Source organism: Passer domesticus, chromosome Z (assembly GCF_036417665.1).
Source record: "Passer domesticus isolate bPasDom1 chromosome Z, bPasDom1.hap1, whole genome shotgun sequence".
NCBI lineage: Eukaryota > Metazoa > Chordata > Aves > Passeriformes > Passeridae > Passer > Passer domesticus.
The window spans coordinates 70,145,252-70,164,789 of NC_087512.1; the positions used below are offsets into that span (position 1 = coordinate 70,145,252).

Here is a 19,538-nt window from a genome sequence, read left to right on the forward strand (position 1 = left end):
TGGAAGGGGTCCAGAGGAGGCCACAAAGGTGATTTGAGGTCTGAAGCATGAGGAGAGACTGCAGGAGCTGGGCCTGGAGCAGAGAAGACTGAGAGGGGATCTCATTAATGCATATATATATATATGCAGATGCCAAGAGGATGGTGCCAGACTTTTCAGCGATAGTATAAGGAGCAAAGGCCATAAGCACAAGAAGTTTCACCTCAACAAGAGGAAGAACGTTACAGTGAGGGTGGCTGAGCACTGGGACAGACTGCTCAGGGAAGTCACTGAGTCTTCCTGTCTGGAGGTACTCAAAATCCACCTGAACACGTTCCTTTGCCATGCGGTTTAGGTGATCCTTGCCTTGGCAGGGGGCTTAGAGTAGGTGATCTCCAGAGGTCCCTTCCAACCCCAGTGATTCTGTGATTCTTCCAGGGAAGAAAGCTTTGAAGTACTTCCTGAGCCTGTGCCTGGTTTAGACTTGCTCCTGGCAGAGTTCAGGGTCTGACACCTGTCATGTAGGGTCGAACACAATTTAACTGGCTCCATATTGGGAACTGCCTGGTACACCACCTCCATAGCACGGAATCGTGGAGAACACTCCTCCTGCTGCTGCCCAAAGACACAATTGATAGGTGACCTCATCTATGTCTAGAAGTATCCTAAGGGAGGGTGGCAAGGTTCCACCTGAACATGAGGAAGAATTTCTTTACTGTGCAGGTGACTGCACACTGGAGCAGATTGCCCAAAGAGGTTGTGGAATCTCCCCCACCTGAGAGATTCAAGAGCTGTCCAAATGCAATCCTGTGCCATGGGTGGCCGTGCTTGAGCAGGGAGGTTAAACCAGATACCCTTCCAGCAGGGAGGTTAAACCAGATATCCTTCCAGCCTGACCCATTCTGTGATTCTGAGTGATTCTGTATGCACAGCTCCCTGAAATGGTGGCTTTGATGCGAGGTGTGCCACCTGTGATGTCCCATACCCAAAGATTTCTCCTGGAAAGGAGGATTACATCTCTGCTCTGGTGTAACCAGCAGGAACACCACCTCAGTGTTTGACCTTTCTTAGGAAAGCAGATATGGCCTTGATGCTGCAAATATTCACCACAAAATGCTCAGCTCATCGGAGAGTATGTGCTGTTCTTAAAGGTAGAAATTAGTGTGCCTCCCATGTGGCTGGTCTCCTCCTCTGCCTGTCTCTCTTAAAAAAAAATAATGCCCTCTGTTCCTCCTTTCTCCCTCAGCTTTTATATCTGAGCTGACATCATATGCCACGGGATATGGCTTTGGTCAGTTTGGGTCAGCTGGCCTGGCTGTGTCCCCTCCCAGGATCTTTCCCACCCCCCGCCCCCTGGATGGAGGGAGGAATGTTGGAGAGGCAGCGCTGGTGCTGTGGCAGTGCTGCTCAGCAACAGCCAGAACACCGGTGTGTTATCAGCGCCTTTCCAATTATCAGTGCAAAGTGCAGCAAGGTGAGGGCTTCTGTGGGGGAAATGAACTCCAGCTCGGCCAGAAACATTGCACGGATGTAGCAAAGATAGTGCACAGCAGCTTTTGTCACCTTTTTTTTGCCTGACTCGAGAAACAAGCTAGTGCTCTGACACCTGTCGCTTGAGCTCACGTCTGCCTTGGGACTGGCCCTGGAGCTTTCGGGAGACGTCAGCAGCTGCCCCCGTGCCGCCTGCAGGAAGCAGTACGGGAGGTGCGGAGCGGGCGCCACGCCGCCTGCTTCCAGAGGAGCCCCAGCGACGCCTCGGCTGGGGCGTGTTGCCAAGATGCTCCTTACAGAGATCACACATGGCATGGCAGAGTTTGGGGGAAAGACGCGGTGTGGTGGTCTCTCTGAGTGACCCCAGAACGGCAGGGCAGGAGTTGTACGGAGCAGCTTCGTTCCTTCGGGGAACGGCTCTGGAAGAGAGGCGCGGCCGCGCAGCTCGGTGGGCGGGGCCTTTCCCGCCTGTGGGCGGGGCTCCCCGCCCTCCTCCTGCTGGCGCCCCCACGGCCGCGCGGGGGCGCCCTTCGCCGTTCCCGTCCCATCCCTGCGCCGCCGTGCCGAGCGCGGAGCCGGCGCGGCCGCCATGGAGGTCAGCGCGGACTCCGGTCAGTGCTGCCCCCGTAAACCTCCTCCGCGGGGCCCGCCGGGCGGGGCGGCGGCGGCGGGGCCGGGCCGTGTACGCGACGGGGGCGGGCAGTGGGGACGGCAGCTCTTTCTAAATATAAACTGTCGGTGACAGAAGAGCGGGAGCTTGCCAGTGTCGAGGGAAGCCGCCGGGAGCAGGAGGAGGAGGGGGTGGAAGAGGTGGAGAGGGAGGAGGAGGAGAAGAAGAAGAAGAAGAGACGCTGCCGCCGGCCCGGTGCCGGTGCCGGAGAGGGGTGGGAGGCGCGGGGCGTCTCTCGCCGCCTCCCCTCCCTCCTCAGCCGGCAACATGGCCGCGGCCGCGCAGGACGAGCTCAGTAAGTGCTCGCGGCGCAGGGACTCGCAGCGGGGGCCCGAGGGCGGCGAGCGGGCGGGCGACCCGGGGTTTCCCCGCAGCGGGTCTCCTCTGCGGTGGGGCTCGGCCCCCGGCCCGGCCGGACGGTGACGGCAGCGGGGCCGGACCGGCCGTGGGAGGCCATCTCGGGAAGCGGAAACCGGGAGCAGCGGCACCTCCCGCATCCCCGGCCCCTCCGGCTGCGTGACCTTGCGGGGAGGTGGCGGGGGCTCCTGGCCGGGACGGAGCCTGGGGTCGTCGGGACCACCGCCTCCGGGGAGCGGCCTCCGCCCACCGGTCCCGTGCGGGCGCTAGCGGCAGCGCCTCTGCCCGTCGGTGCTCTCGCCCTGCGTTGTGCGGCTGCCGTGTTCGAACCGCGGCAGCGGTGTGAGCGCAACGCCGGCTAGCACGTCCAGGGGCGGGTTCGGCCAGCCCCTGGTGCTGTGCCGGGCGGTGGGTACGAGAGCGCAGCGCGGCCAACCCTGCAGCGCTCGGCACATGACCGGAGGTGCCGCTGCCGCCGAGCATTCGAGACAGCGGAGCTCGGCCCTGCCTTCTGGTCACCTCCGAAACCCTGTTTCAGAGACTCTGGGAAAGCACCCGATCAGCCGGTCTTTGGAGAAGCTTATGGAACTTCATAAAAAGCGGTTTCTTTCCCCTTGCTTTTTCAAGCCCCTGGCTTGAAGATGATTCTTATCTGTGAAGAGTTAATATCTAGATAGCATATGACTCAGCCAAATGAGAGGGCCTTTGGTTGCCCTGAAATAGTACTTGGCAGTTGTCAGAGAGAAAGGGCAGAAGAAATACTTTGAGCATATTTCAGCACTATTGGCTTTCACTACTGAAGAATTTCTGTGTGCTGTTTTTTAATTTGTTTATTTTTTTCGTTGTTGCTGTTGGTTTTTTAGTTTGTTTTTTGTTTGTTTGTTTTTGGGTTTTTTTAAATTGTGAACTTCTGTGTAGACAACATCCTAATTCTGCTTTGTGTTAGATGTTACTGGAACTAGGCTGAGTGATATAATGGTGGGGATGTCCCTTATGTAGCCAAGGTCCAGTGGTGGAGTAGAGAAGAATCTTGATCCTGCACTGATCCTAGAACTGGAGGACCCAAATGCCAAGATATTATTTCCATTGACACCTGGGATAAATTGATGTAAGGACAGTGAAAGCTCTCACTGCTGCTGTCATCCAAGAGATTCTGTTGTTGGATTTACGATGCTATTGCGATTCCCCTTGGTGAAGCCAGTCAATGTGAGATCTCTTCCTTGTGACTTCTTGGCTTTTATCTGTGTGTAATCTAACTTTCCAGGCTCCAGATCTGATCCTGCAAAAAATAAGTTCTCAGCCATGTGCCGGTTGCTACACAGCCCTTTCTCTTAAGCTGAGCTAAAAAGACAACTGTCCCTAGACTGAGATTCACATTAATAATTATATTATGTCATTCAGGTTATTTGATCACAACATCCTTCAAAAATGAGAGAGTTTTATTGGTTTGCTTAGAATTCTCTTCTTTGGGTGGGAGGAGGAATCTCTTCTTGGAAATTTATTTTTGTTTAGTTTGGGGTTTTTGTGGTACCTCTCTGTCACTGAATAGAAAATACTGTAATCTTAAATAAAAAATTAATTAAAGCTAATGGAAAAAAAAGTAACTTCATGTAGAGAAAGAGACGGAAATTAAGCCTCCGTGTGGGCTTGCTGTCTTTTCATACATTCAAATAGTTAAAATTCAGCGTATCTGGAAGTAAATAGTGTTTTTTGTAGGATGATGACTAGTCCTGAAATAACAAAAGTAATTACCGTTAGTTTTAGATTGGAAAACCAAGTTTCGTTGCTTTATATTCACATGGCTGTAGGAAGCTTTCATCTGTAGGCCCTGTCAAACATAGAAACTCTGTGTAAGTGCTGTGTAAAGGATGCCTCTCATTTTAGAGGACAGGTTGTTTGAAGGCAGCATAAGATATGGCACTTTAAAGATTAATGCAAAATTAGTAAATTGGCCCTAAAGCCACAAGAGTTCAGATGCAAGAGAGGCAAGTTAATCAAGTTAATCTTGAGTAATAGCAGTCATCCATTCAAATGGAGAACTTGTGCCTGGAATATTGCAAATTGCAGCATGGGTGCTGGTGTACTATTCAAGCTTCTATAAAATTAAACAATAGAATGGGAAAAAACCATAATATATTCCTCCTCCAACAGGCCTTCCTAACCTTTTCCAGTCAAATCTTGTAAAAAACAACCTGGTGAGTGGCCTGTTTGTACAAGTGCTCCCTTAAGTTTTTTGATTGTAGGCACATAAGGGGTTACTGGTAGAGACAAGAATAGCACCAGCAAATCCTGACTCACTGTTTGCTGCTATAATCATACTAGTTATATTTTCTCCCAGAGTCTAATAACATTTGAACAAGAATTTGACTCCTATTTTAGTAGTTGCGCAGCAGATGAGAACTTTATTCTTCTGCTTGTGGAATAGTGAAGAATTGCTTAGTTCTAGAGAGACAGAAGGGTGTGCTAGAGTTTTTGCTTTGGTAGGAACCTGCCCCTAAAACTCGTGCTGCCATCCAGGAGGTGAAATAGAAATGCTTTTGTATCCAGAACTCTTCATTTGGTGTAGGATCCTTTGGAGAAAATAAGGGGGGGATGCTTGTGCATGTAGTGCTTCTACAGTGTTCAGGTAATAGAGGAGGGTCTCAGGGGTTTTTGTCTGATTTACTGAAACCATTGTTGAAATTATTTACTTTGTAGCAGTTCCACCAGTCTGTCAAACTGATAGTTCTCGGGAAAGTGAAGATAAATTCTGACTTCATGCACAGATCTGCTCTTTGCAGATGACTCAGACACTCTTTTTAGTTCCTCGGATGTTTTCTGGTTAACAGGCAGACTGTGAAGTACAGCTAGTTTGATGTGTCCTAGCCCCAGCAGTTTCTTGAGTCAGTTTTCATAAAAGGAAAGGTGTGTGTTTTGCTTGATACTGCTATACACAAATGTGCATTGCTGAGGGATCTGTGTGGAATAACTGGGGTGCTATACATAATATCTATAAATGCCAGAGGGAACTGATTTGAAATGAAACTGTGTTTGGCAGAACTGAGAGATTTCTGTGATAAAAATACAGAGATAGTGTCATAGCCAGGCTCTTTTTTTGTTTGTTGGTGTTTTTTTTTTGTTTGTTTTTTTTTTTTTTTTGGTTTTTTTTTTTTTTTTTTTGTGGGTTTTTTTTTTTTAGTTGTGGGGTTTTGGATTTTTTTGGTTTTTGGAGGGTTTTTTTGTGTGTTTTGGGGTTTTTTGGTGGGTTTCTTTGGTGGTTTTTTTTGTGATGAAAATAATGAGGGTAAACTCTTTGAATTCTTGGCTGTATTGAGGTAGCTATTTCACTGTTTATCCATATTTTTATCCTTTTTCCCACCCTGTCTTTCTCCCACTTACCTTTGACATGTCAGTATTTACCAAATGGAAGGAAAGGGCATGTTTTTCCTGTGAGCAGGCTGTAGGGTTGTAGTGTTACTTTGGGTGACCACAAGGTCAGTTCTGAAGCAAGGAACCTTAAAATAATGCTGACAATTTTGTGAATGGTATTGCAGGATTTGGAAGTTAGTGTCTCATCATCAGTGTAGTTTTTTTGTACAATTTGTATCCATTATCTCTGTTTTGAAAGTGATTCCTTTCTTTTTTGTCTTTGCAAGATTGTTAAGTGCTGAAACCTGTATTCCTCCTTATAGTCTTAAATGGAGATTGGAAAGAACCAGAAGTGAAACATTCATTTTCTCGCAGACAGGTAGCTACATTGCCATGGTAACTTGGGAATTGCAGATTCCAAATACACCGTGTCAGTTTACATAAATTGGACACTGGTGTTGGAAGTAGAGATACAAAGATATGTCTTGGATTTTTGTCCCTTTGTTTCTTTTACATACAATGAAAGGAATATCTTCTTCATATGCAATGCCTTTTTCAGTTCTCCGTATTTATCTTTGTCTTGTAAACACCTTTTTTTCTCAAGAAAGTGCCACAAAATTGGCGTTTTTTTGTGAAAATACTAAACAGCAGCATGAAAAGAAGTAATTGTGCCAAAATACATTAATAACTGTTTCAAATTCTGCATGGATTTAGTTGTACGTATTTTAAAAGTAAATCTACTTACCAGTTTTTTTTTTACTCATGCACCTTATTCTTTGTTGTGTTGTGTTTTTTAATCCATAGTGAAATGCTAACTGTCATAGCTGTGGCACGCATACGATGTTTCTCAGATTGGTTTCCAGCTGCTAAGGCTTTTTCCAAATGGTTTTTATCCTTTCCGCTTCCCATCCTCCTTGGTATGTAGTAAGCAAGTTAGACATCTTGCTTATTTCTACTATCAGATAAGTAGATACCCTAAAATTGCTATTGTGCAGTTTTTCAGTTGGTAGTAGGGACTGTAAAATCAGATGGAGAAGATTTTAGCTTTATACTGAAAAACTTTGGAAATACATGACATGGGGAATTGAGACCAATTGCGAGCAAACTGTCTTGTTTGATGTCTGGTGCATAGTGGTCTGTTTGCTGGCTGTGAAGAGACATAAAGGAGGGAAAGGCACTTTCCTCATGCCAGCCAGGCGGTCTGCAGCACACACGAGGACAGGACACAGCATCTGAGATGCAGATACTTCATCTACTTTCCTGGACCATTGCATTGCGTGTGGTGCTTTAAATCACCAGTCTTCATGCTTTCCTGTAATGAATGCTGTCAGCCTGAGAAATGGTCTTAATTTTTAGTAGAATAAAAACCATGGAGGAAATGTTTGATGTACAATACTTGGGAGTTTTTCTAGCTCTTTGTTTTCCTGTCCCACTGCTATGGATACAGCCTGCATCAGCAGCATGAGAGGGTACACTGACAAACTCCTGGCCAGTATCTTAACTACATCCAGGTGACCAGTATCTTTGAATTGGCTGAAAAGGCTTGTTATGATTATGGTTAAAGAAGAATATCTGATGACAGTATTAGGGCTTAACTGACTTTGCAGCAGAGGTATAAGAAAAGTAATAATTGCTCTTGATATTATTTTCACCATTCTGGTTGTTGCTTGAAACTAGAATAATGGAGGAAGCTGGAAATGGGACAGGTGCTTGCAATTCATTGCACTGCTGCACTTCCTGAGAGCACAGGCAAAGTGCACTCTGTCATTTTCTCTGCCTTTGAGAAGGTCTGTGTGTAGTCCAGTGACTACCAACAAATGGCTTTAGAGCTGACTTCAGTTGTGTTTCCTTACACTTGTTTTTGATCTGTTGCAACGTGAAAGAACATGTTGAGAAAGTTCCTCAGTTGATTTGCTTGAGAATGATGGATCTGCGGTGTTCTCCTGGAATTCTAGGCCCAAGGGGAAAGATTTTATAGTTTTTATTAATTGTTAGAGCAATTTTAGCTGCTTGATGTGACTTCTGTAGTCCCTTACTGCCTGTGTGGTAGTGAGACACCAAGAAGGTCCTTGAATGGGGGCTCATTGGGATGGGAGGGACAGGAGGGGTGGGGGAAGGATGACACAAGAATGAAGGTGAAAAGAAATCAAATGTCATGATTTTTTTTTTTTAATTGAAACATGAGATAAGTGTTATAGAGCCTTTGACTAGCTGACAACCTGAGTAGTCTGTGAAATCTGTCTCAAATGAGACTGATACATATCTTCAGTTTATTGTATAGATGCTGCAGAGTTTTGGCAGTAGTTTCCTTGACAGTAAAATTTTATTGTCCTCTGTCTGTTCAGTTGCCTGTCATATTTGCTCAGCAGAAAATGAAATTTTGTAAGTGGTATGTTTATGTTTAATCTGCATCTGGCAGAGGAGGAATGATGCTATGAATGCAGGGATAGCACAGGTTTTAAAAATAGGACAGTAAAGGCTTCTGGAGCCAAATCATCGTAGGTTTGCTGGTTAGAGCTGTATTTGCATTTCAACATCCCTTTTGTTCACTTTGGTTCTGACCATATCCATTCACCTCAGTCTTTACTGCTGCCCTGTACCAGTGCTATTTTTCTTTTTTTTCTCCCACAGTAGTCCTTTACAGTCAGTTTGATGATCCTCCTCTGCTGAAGGAGGCCTCTTCTTGGTCTCCCTCTAATCTCAGCTTGCTATAGGTCACTTTACATTAGTCTTTGGGGAAATTATTTCCTCTTTGTAAGATGTCTTAAGACCTTTAGCCCTTTAAAAGCATTAGGTCTCCTTGCTGCCTGTGATTCTGGGCTTCATTGCTGCAGGATGAAAAACATGCTTCTGGTCCTGTGCACAAGGACTCTTCTCGGTCCAGCTGTTAGGAATGCTGCTGCTGCTGGAGAGACTTTGCTTTGCTTTGCTTCTGGTGTAGCAGCAGATGCATGCTGGCACTTAAAATAAGGACTTCTAATCTTGTTTTTATAAAAACAAATGATCCTCAGCCTTTGTGGTTGAGCAATTGACAGAAGATTTTGCTGTATCTGTTTTTGTGAAATGATTTTTTTGTTTGTTCCTTTCTGGATTTGGGGAGTAAATCAGCTGGCCAGAGGAAGGTAAGTTGAAACACTCCAGCCACTTCGTTCAGTGATAGTGGGATCACACAATATGTCCTACATTTCATGCTTGTGCTCTTACTCCTATTGATGATAGTGCTGTCTTTTTGAAAACAGATCGGCTACTTGTAACAAACAAGTAACTCACTCAGCTAACATTTGTTTGGATTTTCTGGGAGACCTAAGGGCCCCAGTGGACAGGTGTGGACAGGTTAGCCTGTGTCAAGATGTCATATGAATACTCCTGTAACCCTAACCTGTGCGTATCAAATTTACCATGGAACAGGTGTCTTGAGCTTCAAAAGAACTGATTTTTTCACTCTATAGATTGTTTCTTGTGTTTTCAGGTGTGTGGACTGTACACACAAAGGTGGCCTTAATTGTTTTTGTCTTTGCTAGGAGAGGTTTCCCTGTACTTGTGAAGGCTAGTGCTAGAAGCCATCAGGCTGGTTTCTACCATGAATCATTTTCTCAGTGTTAAAAAACTGTGATGAGTGCTTTTGAGATATAAGTACATTATGCAGCGTTTCTTGTAAGTCCATTAGGGAATGTTCAGAAAAAGTTTTCTTGCTACAGAAATTTTGTTTTAACCAGTTTCTCTTTTTCTTTTTTCTTTCTTTAATTAATTCCAGATCAGCTGGAGCGCGTGTTCTTACGTCTTGGCCATGCAGAAACGGATGAGCAGTTACAGAACATTATTTCCAAATTCCTGCCCCCTGTTCTCCTCAAGCTGTCCAGCACACAGGAAGGAGTTCGCAAAAAGGTAAATGTTCAATTTACCATAAAGATACACTGTCCTGATCAGGGAGAAGGAAATGCCTGTGATGTATCATGATTTGCTATGCTTGGATGTTCTCTGTTCAGAAAATTACTCTTTGAGGAAAATTTATCATTACTGTAATAGAGAATAGGTTCATTACACCTGTTAGGGCTTAAACAAAACAGTCAGTGCTTGTCAGCATGGGTTTTGCAGATGTATGGAGGCTGTATTTGTTTCCACTTGAGGTCATCTAGCTCTGAATTTGCTTGGGACCAAGGCTTGCTGCCACGGACAGTTGCCTTGCCTTCCAGGGCTGTTGTGATTCCACCTGACTTAGGGCACATTGGAAGCAAGCGTACTTCTGTGTACAAAATACCATGAAGCCGTACTCATTGATGTCATTCACTTGGCTGATAACTGGAATAAGAGCAAGAACTAAGTAGTTTTGAAAATGGACTGTCATGCCTACCTGAAAAAAATCAGTTCTATGGTAATAAGACAGCTTTATCACAAAATTTACTCAGGTATCTTAGTATGTACCAAAACTGTTTGTTTTTTGCCTATAACCAGGCATAAGGAGCAAGGACCAAGCAGTTTTAGAGGTGGAATTTAATATATAACTGGGGAATTCAGTTTCCTGTGTTAGGTTTTAGGTCTGGTAATAGGAGTGGACTGGAATGTTCTGGAGCAGAGTGCAGATGAAGTGTTGGGGGTTAGTGGTGGACAAGAAGCTTTTCATAAGTCTCTCTGTCTTGTTGAAATAGGGAAATGATCATATGTCGCTGCATTTATAAGTAGATTTTAGAATCTGCAAGTTACTGTAGCATAGATTTTTCTCAAAGTTCTGCACAAAATATGTCCCTAAGAGTGATTACATGAAAGTGGATCTGTGGATGTCATGCCATTCCACTGTGCTGAAGGACAGATACTCCAGCTCAGATGCGTTCTTCTGAATACCTGCTTACCATGTGTGCTTGAAGCTGTGTAGAAAGGCATTTAACCAGCTGGTGAAATTTCTTAGGGTATTTTTGTATGATCTTTTTCCCCAAACTGGAATCTGTTGTCAGTTATTTGGGAGTGTTGGAAGAATCAGGAAAGGGGGAGGACTAGTCTTTTGAAAATTAAATTTTAAGAGGCCTCTTGAAATCACGCAGCCTAGTTAAGGGTGTCTCATAGTGGTAGCAGTTAATGGCCTTTTACATTAGAGTGAATAATGAAATAATTTTTTTTAGTGTTTAAACTCTTGATTTTCATTCTCACCAGATGGTAATAATACAAGTGATTATGGCACTTGATAATTTGAACATGTTTCTTGAGTTCTGTCTTAGTATGTCCTACCCTTTCTCAGAGAGATCTGTACAGACGGGTTTTTTTTCCTCTCTATAATAGTATGAATTTGTAACTGTTGCAATAAATTTACAGCAGCAAAATTTGGTAGCTGTCAGTGTTAGTTTGTTAATTTATTTCTGGTTTTGATCACATGCTTGCAGTCAGCTCTGCAGTTTCTCTGGATATAGCTGGATATTATTTTGTTTGAGACCTAGTCATGGAGTGTATGTAAAGATGGTATCTAAGAGGCTGCTCACATGCAGCTCAGCATCCATATGGTTCTGCAGTTTCTATTATGAGCTTCAGTGACAGCATATTATGACCAAATCAATGATCCCTTGAAAATGCAGGACACCCTGGCTTTTTGGCTTCAATTGCTTGAAGTCAACATGAATCTAGAACTGGGTCTGACTGGTTTTGCCTGAACTGAACTGACTTCATCTAATGTCACTTCCATTTTTTTTGCACCACGTCTTTTGAGAATCTAATAAAGTTTGCAAGCAAGATGCAGATATTCAGTGTGATTTCTTGGAATGGATAATTGTTCCAGAGTAGAAATTGTAGTTTTTCAATATTCTTCATTCATTTATGATACCTCGTTCTGGAGATTTACAAATGGCACTTTGGTGATGCTAAGAAGCTTCCTAATGGGATTGTAGAATCATGTTCAGTTCAGGATGAAGCTGAAGGTTTTATCAGGATGGGTTTTGGAAAACATCTGAGAATAAAGACTGTACAAACCATCTGGGCCTGAACTTCACTGCTTGGTAGTCTTCATCATGAGGGAATACCATGGTGCACCTCTCTTGTTTCAACACACTCTGGCCCCAGTTTTGGTTTGTTGTCTGTCAGAGCCCAGGGTTATTCCCCTGGAGCTTCTGCCTAACATTCACAGCACTCCTGTTGACTTCTTCACTTGTTTGAAGGATTTCAGTTCTGTAAAGTTCCACTCCAAACAGTTCTCATACACTTACTTGGTAAATTATGGGTGGGGATGTTATTTTTTTTGTCTGCTTTGTGAATTGGAGTTATTCTGCAGCTCAGTATAGAGCAGGAGTGCAGATTTCCAAGCCAGAGGCAGTTTTGACAGATAGTAACCAAACTGTGGAGAGAACTAGTCATCTTCAGTAATCCTTTCTTTTATTTCTGTTGATGGATGTTATTGATCATGGTGTTGTTTGGGACTTTTGTGTTTGTCTTAACAGTGACATGGTTTCAAGATAATACTATAAATGATGGCTGCTGATTTCTTACAAATTAAATAATCAGTTAGATCAGGCCTGATTTGCTTATACTAAGCCTACCTAGTGGATTGATGTTGATGAGTGGACCCCAAAGTAGCAATATTAATGGTGGTTCTTTCAAGTTTATTATTTTTGTTTTTTTCCTGTCAGGTCATGGAGCTGCTGGTTCATCTGAACAAGCGCATCAAAAGTCGACCAAAAATTCAGCTTCCAGTGGAGACACTGCTGGTTCAGTATCAAGATCCTTCTGCAGTGTCATTTGTCACTGTAAGTGTCTTCAAAGACTGTTTGCTGCTTTACTTTAGCAAGTGGAATATTCTTTAAAGGTCCTGTATTTAGCTCTGTCAGTTTTCTTAGCAAGCATGTAATTGCTATGAGGTTGATGTTTAAAGAGCTTTTTTATATTTAGTTTTACAGTCTGATGTGGGTGAAACTTGATTTCATAAAGCATTTTGCTGTTCAAATTACTGACAGTTACTCTTGATATTTCATGGTTGCATGAATTGTCATTGCTTGTATTGTAAAGGGTCTGTTCTTTGTACCAATCCTTATCTTGATATCTGCAGCATCCGAGTTCTACTTAAAACACCTTTATCTCTTTGAACACACAAGGACCTGTGGTTTTAGGGTCAGGACCTTAGCTGAACAAAATGAAAAAAAATGTTATTTCATAGATTGTGAAACTTTCATAAACTATTTTATTCAATCCAATTTAAAAAGTGAAAATAGTTTTAAAGTGTTTTTTACAAACTATGAAATTATTTACATTTCAGTTTTGATAGGTCTGTTGCAAATCATCGTCACGAAACAGAAGTGATTAAACCATAGGGAAACTTTTAATTTTCATTTTACTGTTAAGCCCTGTGTATAGTATAAATTAAAAATATGACATCTTAGAAATGTATGGAGAAATACTTAGACTTTAAACAACAGTGACATACATAAAAGTAGTCTTAGGTTGTCCTCAGCAAGTAGCATTATCTGGAATTCAGTTTTTAGAAATGACCAAGGCTTCTGGAGTGCATATGTCTTGTAGAGCAAAATGGACCATCTTGTTTAAAGATATACTTGACAAACTCTGTATTTGACATGTACTTGTCAAAAACGTCTCTTGGTTCGTGTTTGTCAGAGATGCATATTACTTTGCATCAAAAGGCTTTGCAGCATTTTAACTCAAGTGTCATTTACAAAGTAGTGTAATGCACTACAACACTCCTCTTTGGCATTGCTTTCAGCCAGGTCATGGAGCACAACTCTTACCTATGCAGTTCTTGTTCGGATTTAGATGAACAGCATAACAGTTAAATAGTCCAGTATTCAGTATTGCTCTGCTGTTCTGTCCTGTCACTGGACTCTTGACTGCATTTGCAGCTTTTAAATGAGGTGATTTAGAAACATGCTTTCAAGAGAAATTTTGTCTATACTGCTGACTTTGTAGTTATTCAATATTGTATTTTGTTTTATTTCAGAAATAGGTAAGAGAGATCATTAAATTTGCTTTCTTTTAAGCTGTTGCTTAGTTGCAGCTGCTTTTGGTGAAATTGGCAGTGAAAAAGACAAACCAGAGAGAGCTTTTTTCATTGTTTTTTTCTGCCTTTTAAAGTAGAGACCCAGCAAGACCTGGTGTGAATAGTCCTTGCTGAGTCTCCACTATAATGGTTGTCAGTCTTATAAGTCTTAGACTTAAGAAATTGGTCTTGCAAAACATACGTCATTTCCAATTATGTAACAGAACATACAAGAAGCGTTTAAGGAGCACATACTTCTTTTCCATTGCTGCAATACTGTGTGCTTTTTCTACCCCTTTAGAATTTTACCATAATTTATGTGAAGATGGGATACCCCCGTCTGCCTGTGGAAAAACAATGTGAATTGGCTCCAACCCTTCTCACTGCAATGGAAGGTAAACCTCAGCCACAACAAGACAGGTATGACTACTTACTTTTGGAGTGAATTTTGTTGGTATTGTTTTAATAAAATAATTTATGTTAGTTGTTAAAAGATTTCTTTTCCTTAATGCTGTCTTCATGACTTAGGATGTTGTTGCCATGTACAACATGGATCAGGAAATCAGTCATTTGAGTGGTACAAGAAGTTCTTATAGTCTAATGCTATAATGATATACAGAATTTGCAGCAACAGACTCCCTATATGATAAGAGGTCTGTGTTATGATGGAAGTGAAATGCCTGTCCATGTCCCCCATACATCTTCATCAAATTCTGGTTTCTAGCTTAAGGCCAGACCTTTAGCAGGTACCCTCTGACCAGCTGCAGCAGGAGCAGTGCTAGATGTCTCAGATTGGCCACTCTAAATTGAGAGGTAGTGTTTCAAGTAAGTAGGAATTTTAGCTAAGTTGTAATATGTGAAAAAAAAGTGTTTGGAAATGCTGTGTAATAAGAACCTCTATGGGTGGGCCTGGTTCTTACTGAGATGAGTTTCCACTGTGTTAGTATTGGAAAATATCATTAAAATCATGTCTTCATTCACTCTACATACTGTAATGGTGTAAAAATATTTTTAAATTACATTACTGAAAGGTATTGAGTAAAATCTTGCTTCCATTCATGAGATTGGTATGAAAATACATGTTTTTTCTCTGTTGAAAAGGCAAGTACATGACTGAAGAGAGCTTTGGAAAACCTGGCTGTACTGCTATACATTTACCACTGTGTCTTAAGGATGAGACAGCCCTATACTGTATTTTGTGGCATAATTATGGAACTGTCAAAAATCTGGACAAAGACAGTGACTGTATCTCTCCAGATGTCTGCATGCATGCAGATGCATCTATTCCATCTTAAGGACAAATCCTAACTTCTGCTTTCCCTATTTAAGTACATCAGGTGGTAAATAGAAGCCACTGGATTGTGAATATGTTCAACTTTTGTTAAGGTTTTCTTTTTTTGCTATTAAGGAACAGGTTTGTTGTAAAGGTTTCTCTTGTATGTTGTAAGTAAACAGATGTGGTTTTTTAAATGGTTGCAGTAAATGTAATTGTTTTTCAGCCTAATGCATCTTCTAATACCAACCCTTTTTCACATGAAATACCCTGCTGAACCACTGAAAGCAGCAGCTTCTCCATTTAATCTTGCTGAAAAACCAAAGACCGTACAGCTGCTTTTGGACTTTATGTTGGATGTTCTTCTTATGCCTTATGGGTGAGTTGATACCAGTCTTCTCTAGAATTGTTGTGTTCTCTAGGTGTAGAACAGTACAAACTACACCCTTGAAAACACATTTAAAGTGTGCTGTTACTTCCTGGCTTGAATGAAAACTACTAAGGTAGTTGATAATTGTAAGAACCAGATAGGAAACCCTTTCAAAGAGAAGCCTGACAAAAATGCGTGCCCATCTTTCTGCAGTTGAGTTTTAAGGCTTATTGCTCTGAGATCATAAGCAAGAATAATCTCTAAAAACTTGTGCTTTCCAGAGCTGAACTTTTGAACAAGATTGGTCTTTTGTCTGTTTTATAGTGAAAAATGTTCCAACTGCAGTGGCGCTGTCTTAGTGTGAACACTGTTTTTGAAAGCAAGAAGAATGTACAGAACAACTTGAATTTACTGATAACTGTTTGTTAGGAACCTTCTAGTGTCTAAAATCAATACTTTCTCAAAATGTTTTTCCCACTAACTGGGCTTTTTTTTGTGTCTTTGTATTGCTAGGGGAGCTTTTGCTTTGAAAAAGAAAAATAGGGATAGTTTTGATGGTTGAACATGTTTCTATTTTTTTCTGGCAATAAAAGTCTCATAGTATTTGAGCTCATAATTCTTGCTCACCTGAGTGGATTAACCTGAAGGAATGAATTTAAAATAGCGAGCACATGGTCTTTCTCCATGTCAATTTGTTGGAGTTGTGCTTTCCATCAGATAATTAGGGGGCCACTTCCCTTTTGTTTGAATGTACAGAATCTTGCAGCTCACAGTTTCAAAGCCTGTTCTTCTGTTCAGGATTCACACTCTCCAATTGGCGCATGTTAATTGCCCTTAGCTTCATCCATGGCTGTAGCTGCAACAGATTAATCCTTTGGCTTTCCAGTGAGACTTCACTCCCTTCTGTGCTTTAATACTCTGGCCAAGCATGAGTTTTTAAATCACAGAATATAAATGAATGTTTAGAAGAGACGTCTGAGAAAACACTTGGAGACACTGAAAGTAGGAGGTGAAGGTTTTAATTTTCTTTCCAGAAGGTGCTAGAGAGTGTGTTGAGTTAGCCTGTGGCTTAGTTGTCTGTCTCTTAAAAGTCTTGCTCCCTGGGGTGAAGCTATTTGCAGTGTTTTACAGCTAATTTATGCATGTTAGAACTTGGTCTGTCATTGTCCAGTTGTGATTTAGCCTTACAGTTCATCACAGTAAAGCAAGCAGAAAGCTTAACTGTAGGGCTTAAAGCTCATAATAAAGTGTTTGAAGTTTTAACTGATGAGTCTTGGAATGAATTCCTATTGTTGAGATTCTTTACCTCTTTTTGTTGCCTGTGTGCTGAATGCAAAATGGGAGGCTGGCTGGGGCAAAAGAATTCTTGTTGGTCTCTGCAGTGCAATTTTGAGGCCATTTGGCCATCTTCCAAGGATACATGGAGAGGTGGGGTGGCTTTTATAAAAGCATGAAGGTGAGCACAGGGCAGCTGGACTAGCCGGTCTTACAGAAGAACAAGTTATGTAAACTTCTTCTGATTTTTGCTTTCCTTCTCGGCCCAGTATTAAAACTGCCATTTTCCAAGACATTATCTCATTAATTTATTTTTTTTACTTCAGGATGTTTCCTGCCACTTGTGTTGCATATGCTTCATTGTTTCACTTGTTAGGTTTGTATTTTTTATAGAAATCACGCAAATGTTATTGGAGCTTTTAGCATGAGTTTCACGTAGTACAGCACAAGTATTTACTCCTAATGCAAAATAAATAATTTTTTCTGGTTTGTAAGCTAAGAACTCTTTCTGGAAATGCCAGTGGACCCTTCCCTTTTCTAACTGAAGTTTGTTTTCGTTTACAATGATATTGTGATGGCTCTTGCAGAATATATTGGGATAATTGGTAGCAGAGCTTCAAATTCTGTCTTATATTAGAGTAATGGCATTAATTAAAGAAAAATAATCAAGTTGGACAAGTTATGTGTCTTTCTCAATTCCAGAATCTAATTCAGCTGGTAATGTGGATTGGAAAAGGCTCTAATAAGTCTTTCCCTGCCTGCTTAGGTTTGTATTGAATGAATCTCAAAGTCGACAAAATGTGCCCTCGGCCCAGGGGTCTTCACCAAGTGGCGTGGGAGGTCCTGGAATCCCTCAGCCACCTCCAGGGATGAGTTTTTATGCAGCCAAAAGGGTAATTGGAGATAGTCCATGGACACCAGAGCTGCTAGAGCAGGTATTTAGAGCTGTGGGGCTGGTCCATGGTGAATTGTGGGTACAGTAATGGGGACAGTTACAGATGGAGGAATGGAAAGCCGGAGGGAAAATATGTAACTCATTCTGAGCAGGTCTTTGCTTGCCCTGGGGGAATTAATTGAGGGATTTTGCTTGATGCCTTAAGGAATTTAGCAGTGGTGAGGTGGGGAGAAAGGTGGTTGGGAAGCAGTCATGACTGCAGCCTGCTCTTGTGTTTTACTCTGAAAGATTGCCACAGTGTCTTCTGAAGCATCCCTTTTCAGCAGTGGTGTAACAAGAGTATCCCATAATGGTAATGCTGGTGCTTTGCTGCAGATGACTTTGACAGGAGGCAAGCTAAGAGATGGAGAGGATATGAACTTCTCCTTAAGCAAGCAGAAGCCGCTGATGTGATACAGTTACTGAGGCATCCACTTTCTTGTCAGTAACACTGGTTTTCCCTGGTGTTGAACAGTGTAAGCTGGGAATTGTGAAGTTCATTGAAGCTGAGCAAGTGCCCGAACTTGAAGCTGTTATACACCTGGTTGTAGCCTCCAGTGATACAAGACACAGTGTTGCCACTGCAGCAGACCTTGAACTAAAGAGCAAGCAAAGGTAAGGTCTGGATGGTTGCCAAAGATGGTGTTGGTATTCCTGAAACAGCTATCTGCAATGAATGTAGTGCTCCAGAGAGTGTGCTGGAGGTGAGGAAGGCTGAGGTTCTCTGTATATCTGTGAAGCTGCCATGTGGGCTGGGAATGGTGTGGTTTGCAGTCTTGCACCTGGAAACGTCATTTGTCTCCAAAGCTGACAGCTTTAATTGTTTGGGTTTGATCATTTTGGTATCGCTTCTGAGCCATTTTCTTACCAAATCATAAAAAATAATGGTGATTTCCACATTGTCCCCTGTGGATTATCAATTGTCAGTAAAGCTTTAGTAAGTGATTCCCAGAAAAGTACACTTTCATTTAATTTATTAGGAGAGTAAAGAGACTAATTATGAAATGAATCATAGTCTAGAAAGTTTGGCAAACACTGCTGTCATTATTACTGAAGCTTCTGCTCACCTGCAGTTTAACCTTCATCATCTAAAGACAGTGCTTCTGTCTTTATCTCATGAAGAGGCCAGAGTGATGGCTGTTGATACTGTTTGCTGAGACATTGACAGTGGGAGATTTGTTGGCTTACATAGGAGGCTGGAGCAAGGCAGGCCCATCTTTGAAATATGTATGTGGCTTCTGTAGAACTATTTAACATGGAGTCCAATTTTTCACTTTCTGGAGCTGAAGTCTTTTCATGTACCTCATTCATGACAGGGGAGATGATTCTATTAAATGATGAAGCCTGATTAAGGAAGCTGTTCTCTCCTGTGTAATCTTTTCTTCTGATGAGAAAGATGCCCAGAGAGAAAAATAAATGTGTGAACAATATGTAATGTTGAATGTTTTTTATAGGAAATGTATGCTGGTTCACAGATTGCTGTTTGATATTCAATTGGTAGATTACCATGTCTTGTTTCAGTGCTAGAGAAGGGAGCATGTAGGTTTCTAACAAATTGATATCATGTTGTCAAAAATTGTTAAAGTGTAATTAGTTCACATTCTTTATAACTGTGTATTATGTGAATGTGGGAAAAGTGGTCAGAAGTCAAACTGTGAAGTTCAATGTAAATTTTGGGACTGATATGACTATGATGCAAAATGCTGTATTTTAAGAAGTAGTCAAAGGTCAGAATCATTACATGTTTGTGTTTAATGTGGTTTTTTCCTTCAGTTTAATTGACTGGAACAATCCTGCTATCATCAACAAAATGTATAAAGTGTATCTTGGGGATATACCACTGAAAACCAAGGAGGTGAGATTTGCCCCTAGAGGTGT

General features: G+C 42.0%; 1 protein-coding gene across 4 annotated transcripts in view; it reads left to right on the forward strand.

Annotated features, from left to right (window-relative positions):
- Positions 1–1,940: 1,940 nt before the first annotated feature.
- Positions 1,941–19,538, forward strand: part of ECPAS (Ecm29 proteasome adaptor and scaffold) — a 57,968-nt gene continuing 40,370 nt past the window's right edge. The window contains exons 1-8 of one of the 4 annotated variants that reach the window (XM_064403950.1): positions 1,941–2,081; positions 9,600–9,730; positions 12,451–12,567; positions 14,110–14,228; positions 15,308–15,460; positions 17,493–17,661; positions 18,136–18,275; positions 19,434–19,515. In XM_064403950.1, the coding sequence (XP_064260020.1) occupies positions 2,060–2,081; positions 9,600–9,730; positions 12,451–12,567; positions 14,110–14,228; positions 15,308–15,460; positions 17,493–17,661; positions 18,136–18,275; positions 19,434–19,515 (933 nt within the window). In that variant the 5' untranslated portion in view covers positions 1,941–2,059. Of the gene's footprint in view, positions 2,082–2,298; positions 2,436–3,684; positions 3,704–6,649; positions 6,763–9,599; positions 9,731–12,450; positions 12,568–14,109; positions 14,229–15,307; positions 15,461–17,492; positions 17,662–18,135; positions 18,276–19,433; positions 19,516–19,538 lie in introns of those variants that run through there. The other 3 variants (XM_064403949.1, XM_064403951.1, XM_064403948.1) reach the window with 3 other exon arrangements.